Raw genomic sequence first — 24,030 nt, forward strand, 5'->3', positions numbered from 1 at the left:
ACTGATATTATAAAGAGAAAAATATAGCTAATAAATATTAAATGACCTCTAAAAGTTACCTAACATGGCTTTTCTATACAGAAAAATATCATATCTGTAATGTCAGGTGTAATTTTGCAGGAAAGTTCACATTTGGAGAGAAAGAAGAAAACATTTCAAACATTTCTCCGGCAGGCTGATGAAAAACAGAAGCTGTTTGAAGTTGTTTCATGGGGATGAGCTATTAAAAGTAATGCTTGCGAGGATGGATGAATGGGTAGAGTCCAAGTGAGACAGTTAAAACTGCATGATCAATATAATTTAACATTTGGTTTCAAAATTTAATACGTGGATAACAATTGATGTGGTATATTGTTTTTATATTTTATTTATATGATATATAAATATATAAATATGTAAGCACCTGCACCACTTTGTGATAAAGACATCTTCTGATTACTGGTGCTTTTGTGTGGGACTGGGGAGGAGAAAGCTTTTGTCATCTTCCACATTAGTTTAACATAGTGTACTATCGAACAGGTTTAAAAATTATATTCTGTTGATATACAATATTTATAAAAGACACCTTATTAGACCAGATACATAAGATTAAATAAAGCATTTTTGAACTTCTGATTGATGTTGATACAATATTTCTAATTTTCAAATGATTTTATATACAATTTAGAGCTGTGGTTATTGTGGAGTTAGTCATAAAAAACAGTTCTAAAATCAGTATTCACTAGATTTGTTATCCTTACCTAAAGATCCATTCATATGATGTGATTCCATTCCACCCAATCCACCCATAGGTCCATCTGACCCCGGGCCCATTGGAAACTGTAAAAGGACCGTGATAATATATTAAAATGTATATTAATGCACGAATATATTGCAGATAATCTAATAAAACACAGTAATAAGCACAAAAATAGAAATGGAGAAACTGAATTGTATAGTCTATCTCTGAGAGGATTATTTTTATGTGATTTTCACTTACATGGTTTTCACTTCTTTTTTTCCAGCCTTTACCTCAGTTACTGTGTTCTGCACTCCTGGAGAATTCATGTCTGTGTAGAGAGTTAGCCTGTGGCCTATATACCGCTTACGTCCTACTTAAGTACTATGGTTGGGACTTTCAAAAGTGCTCAGTGATGACTAAAATCTACTCCTGTTGAAGTTAATGGGAGTTTCACTATTGACTTCAATGAGAGCAGAGTTAGGCCAACACAGACCACTTCTGGAAATCCCACCCTACCTGTGCTGAGCACCACAGCAGACTACAGCGCATTATCACTGCAACAATATAAAGTTCTGCCAGTTCAGCATTTGGATTTCACAGTTTATCATTAAACCTGGGTCTTCAAATTGAGAACACAGATATTTACAGCACTTGTAGATAAACATGTAATGAATTTCAATAAATGCACTACAATTAAACCATTACTTAAGTTCTTGTGGCCTTTTTTCAAATTGACCTCTAACTACATGGTCTGCTTGCATAAATGACATCTAAATTGAGGGCAACTATAAGGGATAGAAAGAGAAGAAAGTTCTTTCCAAAAATCCAAGTTTTCATCACTTCCAGAATGGCTGGATGTTTTGCCTAAAATAATCGGTGGTGTCATAGTTAATATTTAATGGTTGTCATTAAGCTTCATATTTAACACTCAACTCAAATGAACAAGGCAGATCTCACCCTTCAGAAAGCTATTGATTTTATCCATCTATAGAATTGGTAATAAATCATTGACTGGGTCACATTCAGAAGTTTTCTTTGCATTATTATGAGGTACAAATATATTTTTGTAATGAAAGTTTAAGCTCTGCACATACTAATGGAAGCTGATAGGGTGTACTACTGTGACCAGAACAGCATACCCCAGGATGACAAATTTAGTCATCTACCTAACAGATTTACATGCACCGCTTAAAGTTTTTACATGCACAAATTTCAAGGTATTCAAGGTGCTAAAGGACTGTTTGTACCCACTCAAAATGGGGAAGATAAGCATGATTCAGATAAGATGAAGGTCTGGTGATCCAGTGCATGAATCAAACAGGGCTTCATACTGCAGAAAAATACATAATAGGTTCATATTTACATTAGATCTGTTGGGTCCAGGTGGTACTGCATTCATTAAAGTGTACATGTTGTCTCCAGAGTTAGTTGAATCTGAAACAAATATTATTTTAATTACCAAGATGTGACTTGAAATAAAACTACTCACCTACTGCACTTTCTCATCATTCTGTTAATATTTCTCCTATGTCTAAGCCATTGTTACACAGTGGCAATATAGTGGAAGATTTCGTTGTATCTCTATTCTTAGCCAAATGGCAGAGCTATGAAAAGAAATAATTGCAATGCTCCCTAAATGGCTGCTGTGACTACTTCTAGACTGAGTTTATGCATTATTGTTAACATGTCTATAAATCATCAAAAATTTGTAACCACTTAGTTCCTAAAACACTTTTTCTAAAACCTCCAGATTACTTTACTAACTTTCTGCAGTCTTTGTGAAAGGAGAATTTCTCACTTACTAAACACTTATATGCTCTGGTTTCCACCAGGGCCGATCAATGGGTAGCTCCTCCTCATGCAGATTTCAGGTGAGTAGCAGCCCATGAAAAGCTCTCATTTTCATGCCTGTCAGCCAGCTAAATGCTGTCTCCTTCTCTCTCCCTAACGCTTGAAAACTTCCAAAGCTAAAATCTAGATTTTAACTAACTAGACAATATAATGAAACCTACGGAACTATTTGTCTGAGCTAAGGGTTGAATAGAAGCCAGGGCCCAGAAAATAATAAGTAGGTAAGAAATTCTTGGTTTTGAACCCTGCCTTGCCACCAGTGGTAAGCACTCCTCATAGACATTTTGCAGAGAGGAGAAGGCAAAAAAGGACTGTAGCCAGGGAGACAACATAGGGAGAACATTTTCCCAGGAAAACAGCAGTTGAGAACACTTTGTCAGGGGCATCCCATCCAACAAAAACAATTAGTCTCTGTGAATCACCAAGTGATGAACACATCTGCAAAAGGACACATCCAACAATGGAATGACATCACATCTATGATGTTTGTAGAAAGAGCGGAGAGACAGCCAAGTAGCTGCGTTCCACAATTCCTCCACAAAATCTCCCCTTTCTCTGCCCTAGAGACAATGTAAAAAAAGACTCAGAGAGCTTTGAGCTTAACAGAGCACAGAAACTTCACCATTTTCTGAGACAAAGTGGGTCAATGGGAGACCCTGTGCATGTCCTTTGAAACAGAATTACCTCTACTTACATAGAAAAGTGAAAGGAGGAAAAGCACATGCCTGACTGAAGTGCCTTGGAATTAGGAATGTATCCTGGGCTAAAGCTAGAAAGTTTGATACTTGCTCCAAGGTGTTAAAATCAAGTCCAACGTATATTTCCCTCAAGAGCCTCACTACTTTGGTTCAACTTTCTAAGCATTAACTAACATTGGTGAGATAATAAACCCATTATATGCATGGAATATCACTAAATAGATTCTAGTGTATTGTCTCCTCCATCCATCACAAGAGAGGAGCTAGACCCAAGCATTCAGACTGGCATAAAATCGCTCTCTCTCTGTCTGAGACTGAGACAGAGAGAGAGAGATTGAAAAAAATTCCTATTTAGCTTCTTCTGCTATCATTAAGAAACAAGTTTTTCAGAACAGGTCCTTCTGAAAACAGACAACATGGCTCTCCTCAAGGAATCATGGCTCCATTTTCTGTTAGTTATTATCTTAAACACATTCCAGTGGTTTGGCCCATTGGGACACTAACAGTTGGAGGGTTTTGTTTTTAGAGATTAGTTCCCTTGGTAGCTTTCCTGGTGGCTGTTACTTGAATATTTTTATTCCACAGCTTCTTGTTCCTCCATCAAAACAAAAGGCTTGTTCATGATCCACATTGGCCACTTACATATGCCACTGGCAATTTACGGCTGTGTTGAATGTTTTCAGAAGTACATGCTATTTGAGGAGCTTGTTTTTAAATTAGGAGATATTTGAATATTTAACTGCCAGCACCCATTAGTCATCTTCTTAAGTATTGAACAGGAGAGGAGTCCTCCTTTTTTTCTATCACAGGTTGTGTTTTTAAAATTTTAGCCACATATTTAATGAGGTTTTTCCATCAGTACAGGAAAACTTCCATGGAAGGGTTGGGAAGCTCTGCTTCTGTCTCTTAAAAAGGACTTCCCTATCCTTTGTGCAAGTAATGATGGCAGGGAGGTAGGAATATGTGGATCTGACGACGTAAGGTGTCACAGAGATGGAAAGGTCTCTAGAAGTGGCGATCAATGACCTCTTGGTTGATGAAAGGAGGATGAGAAGGAGATGTGCTTCTTAGGAGTGGAAGATTCCCAGAAGAAGTCTGACTGATCTAGTGAAGATCGGTTAAGTCGGGACCCCAGATCAGAGGCAAACACTTCCTGCTTACCAGGTCCCTGATGCTATCCATGGGAGGAGAGGAAGTCTTGTGTGTGTCCACCCTCCACAACCTCTTCCGATTCTTTGTTCACATCAGGAACTTTGGAAAACCTTGATGTAGGGAAACACTTGCCACTCTTCTTAATGCAGAGCTAGCTGGCTGAGCTGAAGCTACGGGACACTCCTTTAAACTCCCACTTTAAGCAGGATACTCCAGGGACAGTCTCACAGGATACATAAAAGTTGCTGGCAAATATGCACTGAACAACACTAGCAGAAACAATGCACATTCCGTTTTATCTCTCTTCTTCCTTCCTGTTGCTAATGGAGACCAAAAAAAATAGTCTTGAGAGCCCTGGAAGGAGCCAGTAAAATCAAATTACCAACCATATTGCCTCTCTCCAGCAAAGCAGGAGGAAGTCTGAGGAGGGAGGGAGGAAGGGAGAGAGAGAAGAAGAGTGCAAAAGTGAGAGCTTTTTATTGGCTGTTGCTTGCTGAAATATATATAATGTGGATTATTCTGCACTGGTAGCAAAGGGGCACAGGAAGAACTGGAATACTGAATCTGTATATTACCTACTCCCCACACCCCACCCCTGCCCACAGAATGTTATTTACATTGTCTTTAAATTTTCTGATTAGATTTGGATACCTGCAGGACTAGGCATGATGGGTGTTCCTGGTGGTCCTCCACCCCCTGGAGGACCCTAAAAAGGGTAGAAAATATTCCGTTAATATAAAAGAAAAAACATTACTGTAAAGATTGAAGATAATCCAAGTGACAAAAGCACATCATAAAGGTTGTGTGTTGTTTTGGTGAAAAGGAACACATTTCCATAGAACAAAAGAAAGACGTACTCCATCGTCTATTTTCTTGTAAACCAGTGAATTTACTCAAGGGCAGACAAAAGCTAGTGCCATGGATCTGCAGGCTCAAGCCCTGAATCCCAATATGTGCAGATCCATGGATCCAGAAAGATCCACTGCTCAAATCTGCTACTGTCTGCCAGTACTGGAGTACAGAAGCAATGCTTTGTTCAGGGTCCAGGGCTGTTAATACATAGCTGATTCTCTGAACCCACCTCTACTATAGCCAGTTTTCCAGCTGGTATTGCTCTCTCCTCACTGACTGTGATGCAGCAGGCTGCTAACTGTAGTGTCAACACTGGCAGAATAAGCTACTGCCTGCTGTCACACAGTACAGAGATCACGTGGGAGGAGAAGAGGTGTTCAATGGAAGTCCAGCCACTGGAAAGAAGTCTCTTTCTGTGAGATGTGTGGATCAAACTTTGGTAGATCCAGGTCCTGATAAATTTAATTCAGTTCATAAAACATCACACATTCTCTTTTTTCATATTTGTACACATATAACTCAGGATAAATGACTTGAGATTAATGACAAAGTGTCAGCACAAGATCAGCTTGGTAAATCTGAGTCCAGATCTGCAGATATATAGCTATTACATTACAGATAAAAGAGAACGGGAGCTCATCTAGTATTTGCTAAATCCATTTAAAAATAAGAAACGTCTATTTTCTTTTTTTCTGTTAATTTTCTGTATTTCTGTGTTGCAATTTTTTCTGTGAAAACAAACCATTTAAACAAACTGCACTGGTTATTAAACAAGCTGTTCTTTTTGTTTTCTTTAAAAAAATTACTCCTATTGTTTTGTGCTAAACACTTAATTCTTTAGCTCATCAGCACCATAATTTCTTGTGTACCACATTTGCAGCTACAGTAATATCTTGAAGTAAAATGAAAACTTGACTGGTTACAGTTTTGATTCAAATATTCTAATATACAATAAAAAATTAACCCAGAAATTTTCCATAATAAAAAATGCTATAAATTGCTATTACTAGAAGGCAGTTTTCATTGTCATAGGTCTGTATTAATACTTAAAAATAGAACAATTGCTATAAAAAAGAATGATTTTGTTTCAATATCCATTCTGTTCACTTCATGTCATGGAGCATACTGAGATTTCAAAGTGTGAAACTGTTTGCTTGAAGGGGCATTGCTGAGATTTGCTGTAATATGACCAACACATTTTTGGAAGGAAGGGGGAAGTTTTGGAATTGGAACAATCGAAAAAAATCTTTGTGTGCCCTACAAAACACACCATTTACTGGCTCTGAAGCAGCAGCAATGCATTCATGAACACTATTTCCAGGTGTATGCTATAATCAAAGTCAGTAATGCTGCATTAGTCATTGCTGCCCCTGCCTCTGAGCTGGTACAAATAAAATACTTGAGATATTTGTGGGTTAATACTGCTGGCTGCAAGTTACTGAATAAACTTAACAAATAACTTTATTCTAAACACAAATCTGTTATCCAATAATAATATGTCCCTGAATACCACCAATCTACAGACATACACACACATACACTTCTGACCCCTTAAATGATTGGCAATGTAACCTACCAACTACCAGTCTCTATCCTGCACTTCTCCCTCAGTAGTGTATTGAGAAAGACCATGGAGTGCCTCCTGTGTCTACTAACAAGATTTGTTCCACTAAAGATGTCATAGATTCATGGAGTTTAGACCATAAGGGACCATTAGATCATCTAATATGACCTCCTGTGTATCAGAGGCCAGTCAATTTCATCCAGTTATCCCTGTGTAGATTAACTGGCCAGAAGAGACCACTGTGATCATCTTGTCTGATCTACGTGATGCAAGCCCTGGAACTTTCCCAAAATCCTCCCTTGAGCGTAACTTTTAGAAAAATATCCAATCTTGATTTAAAAATTGACACTGATGGAGAATCTACCACGACCCTTGGTAGTTCGTTCCAATGGCTAATCACCCTCACTATTAAAAATGTGTCCCAATTTTTTAAACATGAATTTATCTGGTTTCAGCTTCCAGCCACTGCTGCTTTTTATGCCTTTGTCTGCTAAATTAAAAAGCCCTTCAGTACCCAGTATTTTCTCCCATAAAGGTACATTGTAATCAAGTCACCTCTCTTCTTTTCGATAAATTAAACAAACTGAACTCATTAAGTCTCTGACTATAAGGAATTTTCTCCAGCCCTCAAATAATTTTTGAGGCTTTTTGGTGCACTCGCTCCAGTTTTTCAACACCCTTTAAAAAAGTCAAAAAATACAAAGTGTTAGGAAAAAACGGTGGGCACCAGAAGGAGAGGTTACTCGTCTCATACAGTAACTGGAGTTCTTCAAGATGTGTGTTCCTATGGGTGCTTCATGTCAGGTGTGCTTGTGCCCCCCCATGCTTTTGAGAAAAGATCATCAGTAGTGGTGCCCGTTCAGCCCTACACATCCTCATGCCCCACAGTGACAATATCTAGGGCTGCACGGGCAAACTGTCCTCAGTTCCTTCCCTACCACAAAGTCCCGCCAGGGAAACTCCGAAACAGAAGGGAAGGAGGGCAGGTAGTGGAGCAGCCACAGGGACACACATCGCAAAGAACTCCAGTTACTGCACAAGGTGAGAAACCTCTCCTTCTTCAAGTAATGTCCGTAGGGGTGCTCCATTTCAGATAATTCCCAAACAGTATTCCAACAGGATGGTGGGAGCTTCAGAAGAGACTCCAATACTGAAGACAGAACCTCACTGCCAACTGCCACATCTGACCTACAGGTATGAACCAAAGCATGGTTCTTGGAAAAAGTATGTACTGAAGCCCTAGTTCAGCTCTGAAAATGTCAGCAACTGGAACATCCTTGAGTAATGTCATAGACACAGACTGTAACATGGCAGAATGGGCTAACACACTAGAAGGAGGTTAGATGTTGGCGGAGTCATAAAATGAAATTATACATCCAGAGATTCACCTTGAGAGCCTTTGGGTGGAGATAGTGGAACTTTTACATCTGTCCTGAATCAAAACAGTCTGGGAGACTTCCAAAATGCTTTGGTCCAGTCTAGATAAAAGATCTATCACCCTTCTGACATCTAAGGAATGGAAAAGTAGCTTCCTGTTTGAAATGATGTGGTTTTGGGGAGAACAGTAAATGAATGGTCTGGTTAAGATGAAACTCAGAGGACACTTTGGGTAGGAACTTGAGATGTGGCCATTTTGAAATCTCTTCCTTGAAAAATACTGTAAAGGGGGGGATCTGCTATTAGAGTCCCCCATTCTCTCACTCTCCATGTGGAAGTGATGCCCTCCAAGAAAGCTGTTTTCATGGAGAAGTGGAGTGGAAAACATGTAGCTAATGGTTCAAAGGGGTGTGTCATAAGGCCATTTTAGGTTTTAATCCCATACTGGGGCAGGCTTTCTAACCTATGGATAAAGACTCATCAGGTCTTTAACAAATCTTGAGATTATGGGGTAAGCAAAAATCAAAAAACCTTCCACTGATGAGTGAAAAGCTGCTAGTCACCAAGTGAACCTTGGAAGAACTCATACTGATCTTTTTAATTCTAACAGGTATTCCTGAATGGTGGAAAGAAAAGAACAGATAGGAAGCACTTGTCGACGGACACACCATAGGTGAAATCTCTTCCATTTCTGAAGGTATTTCTAATAGTTTTTCTAGAATAGTTTTTCTGTTATTTAACAAAACCTGTTATACTGCTGTTGAGCAGGAAATCTCTAACCCCAAGAACCATCTAGCCATGCTTAAAGTCACAAAATGTCCAAATTGGGGTGAAGTGTCCAACCAGCATCCCGAGACAACAGGTGGTAATCTAGAGGAAGTCTCAGCAGCGGACAAGATGTGACTTGAATCAGGTAAGGTACCAAACTTGTCTTGGCCAAGTTGGTACAGTCAAAAGGATTTTGGCCTTGTCCTGCTTGATCTTGTTGAGAACTTTCAAGATCAATGGCACTGGTGGGAACACATCCTAGATGCAGAATCAAGTCTTGCCCAGAGTAAAACTTCTTACACTTTACATTGGTGGCAGTAGCAAAAAGATCCACCTCTGGAAGTCCCCAGGTTAGAAATATACTCTGGAGGACTCATGAATCCAACTCCCAGTTGTAACTGAGAAAAGTGTCTGCTTAGGTGGTTGGCAGTAACGTTTTGTATGCCGTGGAGGTAAGAAGCTAAGATAGCTATGTGGTTGGTAATGCGCCAACTTCAGAGTTTCACTGCTTCGGCACAGAGTGAGGGGGAACACGCCCCACCCTGACGATTGATGTAGAACATGCAGGCCACGTTGTTTGTCACGATCTTGACTGAATTGACTTTGATCAGTGGGAGAAAGTGGGAGCTAGCATTCCTGACTGCCTCAATTCCAGAATGTTGATATGTAGATGACTCTCTTGGGAAGACACTTGCCTTGGATGATGTGAGGACCAAGATACACTCCCCATCCCAAGAGGGATACCTGAACAGATAATGGTGGTTGGAGGGGGTTGAAAGAAGGGGATTTCCAAACAGAATTTGGATGGGTTCTTCTACTGAGTTCTGCCACTGGAGACAGTAGAGACAGGATGTGACATGCTAGCTCACAAATATGCATGCCACCATATGGCCCAATAGCTGAAGACAATTCCTTGCCAAAATGTGAGGACTTAACTGAATCTTTGCAATAAGAGTCTGCAGAACCACAAACCTGTCACAGGTAGGTAAGCCCTGGCTATCATGGCATCTGGAGAGGCTCCTATGAAATCGATCTGTTGAACCAGGATCAAAAAGGACTTTACAAGATTGATCTGGACACCTCAGGTGTGAAACAAGGAACATGTTGTCTATAGTGTTGATAGGACCTCCTGATTGGATTGGCCCTGGAGTAACCACTCATTGAGATAAGGGAAGACAATAATGCCTAGAGGACATTGGTGAATGGCTCTGACTTTCATCACCTTTGAGAATACCTTGGGGCAGAGGAGAGGCTGAAAGTGTATTGAAAATGTTTGTGACTGACTGTAAATGGAAGAAACCTCTTGTGAGAGAGGTGAATCACAATATGGAAATACATGTCTTGAAGATAGAGTGTCACAAACCAATCCCCAGAATCTAGAAAAGGAATTATAGCTGCAAGAGTCACCATCCTGAATTTCTGTTGTTTCATATAGTTGTTGAAATACCTAAAATATAATATTGGTTTCCATCCCCCATTTTTGGGGGGGACCAGAAATTACTTGGAGTAGAAGAACCCTTTTCCCTGGTGCTAAAGTGAAATTGGTTCTATGGCCCCTAAACGTAGGAGAGAGGCAACATCATGGAGCAGGTCCTCAAGGAATCAATTCTGAAGCACTTAGAGGAGAGGAAAGTGATCAGGAACAGTCAGCATGGATTCACCAAGAGCAAGTCAGGCCTGACTAACCTAATTGCCTTCTATGATGAGATAACTAGCTCTGTGGATGAGGGGAAAGCAGTGGATGTGTTACTCCTTGACTTTAGCAAAGCTTTTTATACGGTCTCCCACAGTATTCTTGCCAGCAAGTTAAAGAAGTATGGGCTGGATGAATGAACTATAAGGTGGATAGAAAGCTGGCTAGATCATCATGCTCAATGGGTAGTGATCAATGGCTCCATGTCTAGTTGGCAGCTGGTATCAAGCGGAGTGCCCCAAGGGTCGGTCCTGGGGCCGGTTTTGTTCAATATCTTCATTAATGATCCAGATGATGGGATGGATTGATTGCACCCTCAGCAAGTTTGCAGATCACACTAAGCTGGGGGGAGAGGTAGATATACTGGAGAGTAGGGATAGGGTCCAGAGTGACCTAGACAAATTGGAGGATTGGGCCAAAAGAAATCTGATGAGGTTCAACAAGGACAAGCGCACTTAGGACGGAAGAATGCCATGCACTCCTACAGACTAGGGACCGAATGGCTAGGCAGCAGTTCTGCAGAAAAGGACCTAAGGGTTACAGTGGACGAGAAGCTGGATATGAGTCAACAGTGTGCCCTTCTTGCCAAGAAGGCTAACGGCGTTTTGGTCTGTATAAGTAGAGGCATTGCCAGCAGATCGAGGGACGTGACCATTCTATGCGACATTGGTGAGGCCTCATCTGGAGTACGGTGTCCAGTTTGGGGCCCCACACTACAAGAAGGATGTGGAAAAATTGGAAAGAGTCCAGTGGAGGGCAACAAAAATGATTAGGGGGCTGGAGCACATGACTGTGCTGAGGGAACTGGGATTATTTAGTCTGCGGAAGAAAAGAATGAGGGGGGATTTGATAGCTGCTTTCAACTACCCGAAAGGGGGTTCCAAAGAGGATGGATCTCAACTGTTCTCAGTGGTACCAGACGACAGAACAAGGAGTAATGGTCTCAAGTTGCAGTGGAGGAGGTTTAGGTTGGATGTTAGGAAAAACTTTTTCACTAGAAGGGTGGTGAAGCACTGGAATGGGTTACCTAGGGAGGTGGTGGAATCTCCTTCCTTAGAGGTTTTTAATCTCAGGGTTGACAAAGCCCTGGCTGTGATGATTTAGCTGGGGATTGGTCCCGTATTGAGCCAGGGGTTGGATTAGATGACCTCCTGAGGTCCCTTCCAACCCTGATAGTTTATGATTCTATGAACCTGCTGATTCAGCAACTGATCGTCAGATGGGTCCCTGAAAAGGAACAGGGAAGAGGGTTGGAGGGACAGATGGAGGTGAAACGGATGGAATAGGAATTACAACCTTCAAAATCCATTTGTTGAATGTTATTGTCTCACAGGCGGCTTGAAGATGGGAGAGGCAGAATCCAATGGCAGGGAAGAGGGTTGGTTAGTGCAGCAGCAGATTTGTGTGAAATGGGGGGTTTAGACTCATTAAAACTGACACTTGGACAACGCTGGTGGCTGCGATGTAGTGGTTGTAGTAGATGTTTTCTTCTTTGACTACCTCGATCTCAGCTTGTGGTTCAGGAGTTCTACAGAAACCAGAAAAATGGGCTGGGCATGACCTCTGGACTGTTTGAGACCTGCTATATTTTTCTTATTTACAGGAGTATAGATCTCTTCTGGTCTTTATTTTATGGGGTAGTTTTTGTGTTGTGTTGCCTCCTGCACTCATTAACTGCATCCACAACCAAGGAATTCAGTGAGGGAGGTGAAAATAAAAATTCTGAATTCTCCTCTGGGACATAGCATTTCCTGTCAGCACATTTGCAAATTGGAGGTGCCACAGCCGAAGTCTGCCAGATGGTCCTGTCTGGCTCTAAAGAGTCTCATTAACTGGGAGTGGCATGCATGCCTAAGCTGAAATGTGTAAAATGTTCAGGAGTTTATGATGGGGGCCCTGGACTTCTTCACAAGAATTCTGAAGCCTATCCACAATTCACTTCCTCAAGTCCTGGAATTGTTTAATGTCATGTGCTATGGAAGGTGGTGGAAACATTACAGCCTCATCTAATGATGACAATGAAATATTCGTATGAGGTTTTACTTCCTTATCAGCCCTTACCTCTTGTTCTTCAAGTGGAGGAGGAAGTGAAGGTAAGGAAGAGCAAAAGTTTCTATGCTCACTGCAGAGTGAACTTCCCCCTTCCCCCGTCAGATGTTGTTGACAGTACAGGGCCCATGGATCCCAATAACGCCAATGAGATGGACCATAAGATATGGGAGGAAGAGGTAGCCACTGTTGGTCACCTCAGGCGGCTGGAGGTCAAGGTCGCCTCTCCTCCCTTCTCTCCACATATGGAGAAGAATAATGACCCATTGAATAAACAAGAGATTCCTGAATACAGAGTTCGGAGTCAGAGTCAGAATATCCTTCAATATATTTCATGGGAGGTGATAAGTGCTCTCCCTGGATGGTAGAAGTCAGGCAATCAGGGAAGTCTTGATGAGAAAAGTGCCTTCAGTGACCCAGAGGATCCTGGTACTGAAGGATGAGCAGAAGCAGACCGTAGAGAAGACTCTGGTTCATTAGGTACAAAGAGGTCTCTTGAGTACCAGAACACCTGTGGTACCAGAGGAATGATGGAGGTTGATATCAGTACCAAGGTGGATATCTGGCTAGTATGTGCCATAAGGTGAGCCTACACAAACATTTATCCAGGAGATGCAGACCAGGGTATCGAAGCAGGTACCGAGGACACCAGAGAGCCAGATGGTGCTGATCTCTTCATCGTAGAATGTCTGCTAATATGGTTGTGACCTGTAACAGAGAAAGTCTTCAGTACTGGGTCTTGTTTGGAAGAGGCATGGCTCTTAGACACCTCTAAGGTACAGGACGCACTTGGAGCCTCAGTAACACCCATTCTGGAGTCTAAGGTCTACAGGGACTGAGATGTCTTTAACGGAGATCTAATGGTCATGCTCCTCTTGATGGTACTTGTCAGCTTTGAGTGCAAGGCTATCAGTTCCACAAGTACAGATATAGACTTCTCATCCCCCAAAGCTTTCAGTGACTAGGACCTTGAGGAATATAAGATAGTGGTTGTTTTACCCCTTGTAGCTCTCAGTGACCGGGACCCAGCAGCTGACAGGGTAGCACTCAGGTAGTTGTTGAAAAAAAGAGTTTTCAGGCCTTCAGGAGGTAATTATAAGCAACAGAGAGTAAAAATGTCCCATAAAACATTAGCTGTGAGTGTCTTTTTAAGTGATGTGCTACATATCTTTTGGGAGGTTTAAGCTTTTCTAGTTCTTCCAATGAAATTTTTTCTGCAGAGCTTCAAAAATTCAAGCACATTATTGTGTCACCAAGAAAAGGCAGTTTTTTTCTCCTTTTATATTGAAGTATTGAAGTATTGCATTGGTTACAGAAACATATGCTGAAGTAAACCACAGCACTCAAGGCAATTTTGACCAGACTGATAACTGTTCTAGTAATGAACACCAACATATGTGCTGTAGATGGCAGACAAAACAACTAAACACGGATCAGATGTTCACTTCTCAACCAATACACAAGGGTTCTTCTTAACATCTGGATGACTATTTCTGTGCCTAAATAACATGTAACATCAATTCTAATGAGCAAACACACACAAGGGTACTTACTACATAATTCCCAGGAGATGCTGAAGAGTACGGTATCTAGAATATAAAGCAAAACAAAATAATATATTTATTTTCCATTAAGATGGAGAAATGCACTCCATACCAAAATGTATTGAGGATCTTATTTTGAAGCACATTTTTAAAATTAATTTTTAGAGAACAGGCAGAGGATAGGGAGAAAATACTGATGTTAAACATAATGCTGTCTAGGAAACATCTCACTGTAAGGTTACTCTATAGTGAAAAGAGCAGTACAGAGTCACAGTCAAAGAGAATTAAATAAAAGATACTTAATATTCCAATTTAAGATTGCTGTTTCCCAACTCCTACATAGTAATATATTTGTTGTGTCTTGCACTGTAAATAATCAGGTTGCAGTCAAGACATTGGTGCCTTCTCAGGCCCTAATCCTGCAAAACACTTAAGCATGTGTGTAACTCTGCTCACCTGAGTAACCCTATAGAAGTCAATATGACTGAGTAATATACATGCTTGAGTGTCTGCAATATCAGGGTCTTAATCACTAGCCCCTTTAGATCCACATTCTATGATGTGTGAATGCTGAGAAGCCATTGTTACTTTTTAAAAAGGTAGGTTGCAACCTGTGGTACAAGTTATGTTACTTGCACCCACCAGTATCGTCTTCAGGCTTCATCTGCAGGAACCACAATAATCCAATATAAAGATCCATTAACTTGTGGCAAAAGGTTAGTAGTGAGGTTATATGAGTATTAGCCCAATTCAGGACAGCATTAAGCATGTGCTTAACTTTAAGTCGATGGGACTTAAGAAAGGGAACAGTGATGGACTTAAACATGTGATTAAGTCTTTAACTGAATCAAGAACTACAAGATGACACTCTCTTTGATCTCAAGGGACACTGATGGTATTCTTTCTACATGCTTGAGGAAACAACTTTCTTTTTAAAGAGTCAGTGTCCCAATTGAACATTAAATTCAATTTGTGGAGATTTGAGAACTCCAGCTGCTGGCAAGTAATACAGTTTTCCTCTTCATTAAATAACTTCTATAGATCTTCTCTATAGGATACTGGAGAGTAACAGCTCAGGAAGTTGAGCTGAGAATTAAGAAACTGGAAAATCACTTTGCCAAAAGAAGTTTCTTATCTGACTGCAGATGACAGATAATATTTTATAAATGTATCTAAGGCAGGAGTTATCAAACATTTTCATAGTCTGGTCCACATCTTTCCCACTCATGATTCAGCTGGCCACTGAAAAACACCCCACTATTAAATGGAAAAAACGTTATTTTAAACCCATTGCATTTATCCTCAGAACCCACATTGTGATGTTCTGAAACTCTCACACATTGAAGATGTGAACTGCCTCTTGGCATCTAATCTGTGAAGGATGGACTTCCTTCAGAATGTATGAGAAATTGAAAAAAATTAAGATAGACTTAATTTTATGGGAATCATTACAGAATATTAGAAGTGAGAGATGCAAAAATCTATTATGTACCTTCCTGTCCATCTCCCCATCAAAGCAGAATTAATCCTTACAGTTTTCAGAGTAACAGCCGTGTTAGTCTGTATTCGCAAAAAGAAAAGGAGTACTTGTGGCACCTTAGAGACTAACCAATTTATTTGAGCATAAGCTTTTGTGAGCTACAGCTCACTTCATCGGATCCTTACAGTATAATTTCTAGTGTTAGTTCAATCTAGCTTTTAATATCCCAAGTAAAAGGTCTACCAGCACTTACTTTGTGAGATTTCCACATTGCAATATGGTTTATTGTCTGAAATCTATACATTATTATGCTGGCATAAAAGAGCCAGAGTGCACTATACTCCAGAAATCCCACCCTGTTTCCTTCCTTCCTACACTGGCTATTCCCTGACAAATCTTCTGTGCAAGGGGCAGGAAGGAATAGCATAGACCCAGCTAAATTTTGGAGGTTTTTAAGCTTGGCTGCTCCAAGGGAGGTGCTGTAAATGATTTCTACCCAGGCCAGCAAAAACATCTAGGGCCAGCCCTGAGGCTGACTATAGGGCAGGGGTGGGCAAACTACAGCCCATGGGCTGGATCCGGCCAGCAGAATTGCCGCCGCCGCAGGCTCTGTGCTGTTCCTGGAAGCAGCCACACCACATCCCTGCAACCCCTGGGGGTGGGGATGGGGGGGCAGAGAGCTCCATATGCTGTTCTTGCCTGTGGGTACCTCCTGCAAAGCTTCCATTGGCCAGGAACGGGGTACCGTGGCCAATGGGAGCTTCGGGGGAGGTACCCACAGGTGAGGGAAACATGCAGAGCCCTCTGTGCCCCCACCCCCAGGAACCGCAGGGATGTGGTGCCGGCCACTTCCTGGAGTGGTGCAGTGCCGGGGCTGGGAGACAGGCATGCAGGAGCCTGCCCTGGCCCTGGTGCAAGCCGCTGCTACCCCAGAGCTGCTCTAGGTAAGCGGAGCCGGGCTGAAGCCTGAACCCCTCCTGCACCCTGCACCCCAACTCCCTGCCCGGAGCACCCTGCTGCACCCCACACCCTTCCTGCACCCCAATTCCCTGCCCTGAGCCCCCTGCCACATCCCACACCCCTCCTGCACCCAACCCCCTGCCCTGAGCCCCTTCCTGCACCCCGTACCCCTCCTGCACCCCAATTCCCTGCCCTGAGCCCCCTGCCACATCCCACACCCCTCCTGCACCTCAACCTCCTGCCCTGAGCCCCTTCCTGCACCCCGCACCCCTCCTATACCTCAACCCCCTGACCTAAGCCCCCTCGTGCACTCCACACCCCTCCTGTGCCCTAACCCCCTTCCCTGAGCCCCCCATACACCTTGCACCCCTGCTCTGCCCCAACCCCTTTCCCTGAGTCCCTTCCTGCACACCACACCCCCTCCCACCGCAACCCTCTGCCCTGGCCCTGCAAGCAATTTCCCCACCCAGATGTGGCCCTCAGGCCAAAAAGTTTGCCCACCCCTGCTATAGGGTCAGAGGAGGATAGATAATGTAGCAGCGGTTCTAAAACTGTGGGTCGGGACCCCATAGTGGGTCGCAACCCCATTTTAATGGGGTCACCAGGGCCAGCATTAGACTTGCTGGGACCCAGGGCTGAAGCTGAAGCCCAAGCTCTACCCGCACCAGGGGCGGTGGGGCTTGGGCTCTGGCCTCCTCTCCCATCACCTGGGCGAGCGGGGCTTGGGCTTTTACACCCCTCCAGCCCCCGGGGTCATGTCGTAATTTTGTTGTCAGAAGGGGGTTGCGGTGCAATGAAGTTTGAACACCCCCGATCGTAGTGCAAAAGGTATTGGCCTAAGTAAGCCTAAAGAGATCTGCGTTCAATTCCTAGGTCAGCCAAAGACTTCCTGTGTGACCTTGAGTAAATCAGTTAATCTACTCTGTGCATCAGTTCCCCATTTGTAAAATGGGGATGATACTTCTCTACATCACAGGGATATTGTGAGGATAAAAACTCTTTACTATAAGTGAGGTGTTCAGTTACCACAGTAATGAAGGCTATAAGTACATAGACAGCTCAGCCTCTCACTATGTCAGGTGTGTTCTGCAAGGGCCACCTTTATGTTACTGGAATAGCAGAGGAGCCACATTTTAAAAGAGAGTTTAGATCAAGGTCTCTGTTCTGGGGAACTTACAATCTAAACAGACATTGAGTTGACAAACACGGGGAATCAGATGCAACAGTGGCAAACAACTGAGCAAGTGGTAATGTTCAACATGCATCTTGTTCTATATTTCATAGAATCATAGACTTTAAGGTCAGAAGAGACTATTATGATCGTCTAGTCTGACCTCCTGCACAACGCAGGCCACAGAACCTCACCAACCAACTCCTGTAACAAACCCCCGACCTATGTCTGAACTACTGAAGTCCTCAAATCGTGGTTTAAAGACTTCAAGGTGCAGAGAATCCTCCAGCAAGTGACCCGTGCCCCATGCTGCAGAGGAAGGCGAAAAACCCCCAGGGCCTCTGCCAATCTGCCCTGGAGGAAAATTCCTTCCCGACCCCAAATATGGCGATCAGCTAAACCCTGAGCATGCGGGCAAGGCTCACCACCCAGACACTTAAGAAAGAATTCTCTGTAGTAACTCAGATCCCACCCTATCTAGTGTCCCATCACAGGCCATTGGGCATATTTACTGCTAGTAGTCAAAGATCAATTAATTGCCAAAATCAGGCTATCCCATCATACCATCCCCTCCATAAACTTATTGTTTCCCCTGCTCCTGCACTGTCTCAGACTCCCTTAAGCTCTCCTTTAACATCAGTTCATTGGGAGGCAAAGAGGAGATATGCATTATGGCCTTCTTTTAAAACTACTCTTCCCCTCCTCCCCATCTCTAACAATTAAAAATCTATTACAAAATCTGAATAAACATAATGGTTAAGAGAGAAGGTCCCTGACTTCACTACAGGCTCAGCTATGGAATTGCCATGAGCCTCATGTATGGGGCAATGCCTTGTTTCTATTTAGTATATTTTTCAAAAATGTATATAGCAATCAAGTCTTTCCATTTCTCTGAATTCTTTTTTTTTTTGGGTGGGGGTGGGAGGGGGGGGAGAGGGCATGTTTTTCTGGTAGGTATGTTTTAAATGGAAAGACCTGTGGAGCTACATCTATAAGGCTAACAACTAAACTATTTGATGAAATATAGAGCAGGTGGCATAAACTCAGTTAAAACAATGACTGATATAACTTTTTATAAAATCAGCATATACTGTAGGTTTAAGGCAAACCATAATCTGAACTACTTCAACTGTATACTCTTGTCTTGTATGCTCTGACACCCCCTTTTTCCTGCTTATAAAAGAAAATGTCAACAAATCTGTTTACCTTTAATTAAAGAGTAGTAACTAAAATATGCATAGGGCTTGTCCTAGATGTGTACTTTCATGTCAGATTACAATAGTTTAAAAGGACTAATTTCTATTTCGTGGGTTTTAAAATTCTGTCTACATACTATAACTATTTCCCTGATTTCGTTCTGATCAGGTAGATAATGCATATTTTAAGTCAATGCCAAAGATCACAATTCAGGAAAATATCCATATTCAAGAAAGCACTTGTGCATGTGCTTAAATTTCAATGACTTGCTTATGTACTTAAGTGTTTTCATGAATCATGGTCTATATCTGGTCTCTAGCATGTACTTGCATATTGAATTTAATAAACATAAAATTCCATAGCAGAATAATCTTCTCTACCTTATTTAAAAACAATCAAGACATTTAAAACAAAAAAAGAATATTAAGGCTGTCACACTAAAAGCTGGGAAAATGCAAGTTAAAGCCTACATTTACTTATTTGTAACTCAGCCATGCAACATTGAGCTCTTTTTCTTTTTGTACATTATTATTATTATGAAAAACTGCCAGGCTCAAGTTCACAGTGCCATAGATTTTGTGTACTTTTTATTTTGGGTGTGTGTATAGATTTGACATTAGCGTATCATGATCCACATTCCACAAAGTTAATATTACTGTAAACTGAGCTGTACCTCTGAATTATATGACAAGTAAGCATAATACAGAGAGAGAGAAAATATGTAGGGGGAGATTTTCAAATAAAGAAGGAGAGTTAAGCACCCAACGCTCAATGAAAGTTGGGCACCTAACTCCCCTGTGACTTTGATAAATGTATTTTAAACATTTATTGCATTACATGTACAATAATCAGTAAACACCACTAAAGTCAAAATGAGGAAATAATTTACCCAAATATACAGCCAATCTGAACCCAAAGATCTGGCACAATGGCAAACCACACAGAAGCCATACTGTCAAACTACAAGGATCAATTCCTACATAGAAAAGGAATATACAAGAGGATAGCAAATGCAAAACAAAACAAAAAATCACAAAAGAACATAGGAAACACTCCTCTTCCTACCCACCAATAAATACATAAATAAATCCCAATCAAGGATAAACTTGATACACCATGTCCTAGGGACAGCCAGAAATAGGGTCTAGTAACAGCAGATGCACCCTAGCCTACTGTAAATACAAAGTAGGGATATATGATGATACGTGTTCACTCAAGTACTTTGGGTACAGATTATGAAGAGTTTCACTGTGCTTTCTAAAACTAACCCCTTGAACTTGAAGTTTCTGTCAGGCTAGCAGCCAGGACAAGTCATGGAGGGTGGGCATTACCAAACTGTTCTTGTCCTAAGCAGCTATTGAACAACCTCATTTTGTAGCTGTTGCAGCCTATTAATTTGGAGAGTGTATTACTTTTCATGAAGGCCAAAATTAAATTGTTCAAGCTATCAAATGGATCATGTTTTGAGAAATTACACTATGATTTTATGATTTGAGTGGTACAGAAATTAATATGTTTTTTCCATATATAAGCCATCAGACGATACATTAGAGCACATCTTATCAAACTGTGGTCTATGTAGAGCTGGTTAGTCAGATGGTGCTGACTCCTATTCTATTGTGTTATATTGCACTGAAAAAGCTAAAAATATATTAAATACTATGCTAATGTTAATTTTTCCTTTGGGCAATTTGCTGTAGTTGCCTCAGAGCTGTTATGTGATTATGAACAGGAGAGCAGATGGTCTGCACAATCATCAGTGGGAGGAAAGGTGGTCTACTAGAAGCTCTCTATTAAGATGTGGTCCATGCTGCAAAAAAAGCTGGAGAACCCATGCATTAGGGTTGGAAAAAAATAGTACAGAGGGCAACAAAATATGGCCTGCACTATTCTATTTGCTGAATATAGGTTTTTTTTCTGTACATGGGCATATTAAGGAGGAATAACTCCTCAAACATAGGATACTGTCCAACACACTTGAATATTTACTTACAGAATTGGCATTCGTTGGGTTTGGCCACGGTCTACCACCTCCTGGACCCCTAGAATATAAAATGACAGATGAGGATTTAACCAAACAAAGTTTGGTTTCTGGTCAACTCTGCTACCAAGAATCTAAAGGTCAGCAGCTCTATGGTGTAACATGAACACAATCTGTTCCCAGTGTAGAATATGCTTTTTTAAAAACTGCTATCTTTTGCTGGCCTCTTCTGGTAGCATCATCATTTTTCACTGCAGTAAAGTGTGATTATAAACTACAAGTATACCTTGTTTTAGTGTTAAACTAATACAAGATCATAGCTAAACTACCACTAGCATTTAAACAGTTTACCAGATACTATACAAAATTATTCTTAAAAGATTATGTCTGTCACCACAAGCTCACCAGTTATATCTAGACATATCTCAGTGGCTAAATCATATATTGTGGACTTCTGTACTTTTCAAGACACCATCTGCTAGGAACTACATGACAACAATTCCTTCAGAGCTTTGATCCCAGGGGTATAGAAAGCAGTGTGGGAGACACTGGAGTTTTTCACAGATCATAGATACCTGCAAATTAGGGATCCAACCCTCCTGTGTATTCTGCAGGATGGCAAATCCCACGCCCCCAGCAGCGTGACTTGAAAGAAAATGTAAGTTTGTGCCCCTATATAGTTTTTTTCCTGCACAGGGCAGCACTTGGCCCAATGTTATATAAACACAGCGTTATATCGGTTAATTGAATTATTATGGAATAGTAATATTAAAAAGACAGTAAAATGTGCTATTGATAAGATTCAAGACAATTGATTCCTCATAAGGAGTATTTTTAGTTGTATTCTGGTTATTGACACCATAATACAAATTTGGAGCCAGTACTACATATGTGGTGAATGTCTACCTACAGTATGGCCCAATAGAAAGCTACCAAAACATGTACTTAACTTTAAGCATGCAAGTTGTATACAGGCTTAAATTTCTTCCTAAACTGAGTCCCAGACTAACAGGACTTAGGTGAGAAGGCTATGACAGACACAGAGGCAGCAGTGGTCGTGACCCAAGTAGTGGAAGACAATGAAGATGACTGGATGTAGAAGCTGTGGCATGTACATGATCCTCGAGGGGGTACCTGAAAAGAATTTTGCCTGCATGAAGTGCCGCCTGATAGAGCTGATGGAAGAGAAGATCCTAGGATTGGAGATGCAGGTGGAGACTCTGGCTGAGTTTAGAAGGGGGTTCAAGTGGATGATGGAGCAAAGACATGAGGAGGCTGAAGGGAAAAGCTCAGACTTGCAGATGGAAGCAGGACCAAAGAACTCTGAGGGGATACTGCTGGATGAGGAAAGTGGACAGTGGAAGCATGTGACTAGGAGAACCAGGCAGAGAAGAAGACAGGGCAGTGAAGGAGAAATAGAGCTCAGGAACAGGTTAGCGGAGTTGGAAAATGAAGAAGGGGCACAGCAGATGGTCACTGAAGGTGAGAGGGCAAGGAAAAAGAGAAGAGCAGATAGTCCTATTGGAAGAGGGCAAGAGTCAATGGAAATAACACCACATATGAGTCCCAGGAGGATACGGGATGGGTTGCAGAGGATTACAGGGGACAATAGGAATCAAGAGGACTTGGGGCCAGATGGAACAGGGGATAGACTGGAGAATTGCACCATCGCCAGGAAAGGGCAGGTCTACGTGATTGGGGACTCATTGCTGAGAAGAATAGACAGGCCTGTAACAAGAGCTGATCCAGAGAACAGAAGGGTGTGCTGTCTGCTGGGTGCTCAGATAAGGGATGCGGACCTGAGGCTGAAGAGGATCCTAACGGGAGCGGGAAAGAATCCATTGATTATCCTTCACGTGGGAACAAATGATATGGCTAGATTCTCGCTGGAACATATCAAGGGAGACTATGCCAGGCTGGGGAAGACGCTAAAGGAAATCGAGGCTCAGGTGATCTTCAGTGGGATTCTGCCTGTTCCTAGAGAAAGGCAAAAAAAGATGTGACAAGATTATGATGCTCAATAGATGGCTCAGGCAGTGGTGCTATAAGGAGGGCTTTGGGATGTATGGCCACTGGGAAGCATTCATGGACAGAGGACTGTTCTCTTGGGATGGACTGCACCTGAGTAGGGAGGGAAATAGACTTCTAGGATGGAGGATGGCATAACCGATCAAGAGAGCTTTAAACTAGGAATTCGGGGGAGATGGTTGGGAGATGTCCAGGTAACCTGCACGCTAGTTATTCTCTTTGAGAGGGAAGAAAACGAAGTAAGAAAGGATACAGCCGTGGTTAGGAGAATGGACATAAGGCGGAAGGGCAGTGTACATACCAATCTAATAGGTAATATTGGCAGTAGAATGTATGTGCCCAATTGGGTAAAGAATGTGAGTGAAGCCAAATGGCCCAAATTAAGATGTTTGTACACTAATGCGAGGAGCCTAGGTAACAAAACGGGGAGGAACTAGAGCTACTGGTGCAAGAAGTGAAATAGAACAGAAAGACGGGATAACAGAAACATGGTGGAATAGTAGTCATGACTGGAATACGGGTATTGAAGGGTATGTGCTGTTTAGGAAAGACAGAAATAAAGGCAAAGGTGGTGGAGTAGCATTGTATATCTATGATGAGGTAGACTGTAAAGAAATAAGAAGTGATGGAATGGATAAGACAGAGTCTGTCTGGGCAAACATCACACTGGAGAAGAAAGCTACTAAAGCCTGCCCTGGGATAGTGCATGGGGTGTGCTATAGACCGCCAAGATCCGATGTGGATATGGATAGCGACCTCTTTAATGTTTTTAAAGAAGTAAATATTAATGGTAATTGTTGATCATGGGAGACTTTAACTTCCCAAATATAGACTGTAGGACAAGTGCTAGTAATAATAATAGGGCTCAGATTTTCCTGGATGCGGTAGCTGATGGATTCCTTCACCAAGTAGTTGCCGAGCCGACAAGAGAGGATGCCATTTTA

General features: G+C 41.8%; 1 protein-coding gene across 4 annotated transcripts in view; it reads right to left on the reverse strand.

The window, feature by feature from the left end:
- SSBP2 (single stranded DNA binding protein 2) overlaps window positions 1-24,030 on the reverse strand; it is a 273,412-nt gene that overhangs the window by 21,838 nt on the left and 227,544 nt on the right. For all 4 annotated transcript variants that reach the window (XR_013346153.1, XM_077817137.1, XM_077817136.1 and 1 more), the window contains 5 exons: window positions 21,071-21,119; window positions 14,279-14,314; window positions 5,074-5,128; window positions 2,085-2,155; window positions 741-819 (listed from right to left, as the gene is read on the reverse strand). Coding sequence is in view for 3 of the 4 variants with exons in the window: in XM_077817137.1 (XP_077673263.1) it covers window positions 741-819; window positions 2,085-2,155; window positions 5,074-5,128; window positions 14,279-14,314; window positions 21,071-21,119 (290 nt within the window). In the remaining variant the exon portion in view is untranslated. The remainder of the gene's footprint in view (window positions 1-740; window positions 820-2,084; window positions 2,156-5,073; window positions 5,129-14,278; window positions 14,315-21,070; window positions 21,120-24,030) is intronic.

Source organism: Eretmochelys imbricata, chromosome 5 (genome assembly GCF_965152235.1).
Source record: "Eretmochelys imbricata isolate rEreImb1 chromosome 5, rEreImb1.hap1, whole genome shotgun sequence".
NCBI classification, from domain to species: Eukaryota; Metazoa; Chordata; order Testudines; family Cheloniidae; genus Eretmochelys; species Eretmochelys imbricata.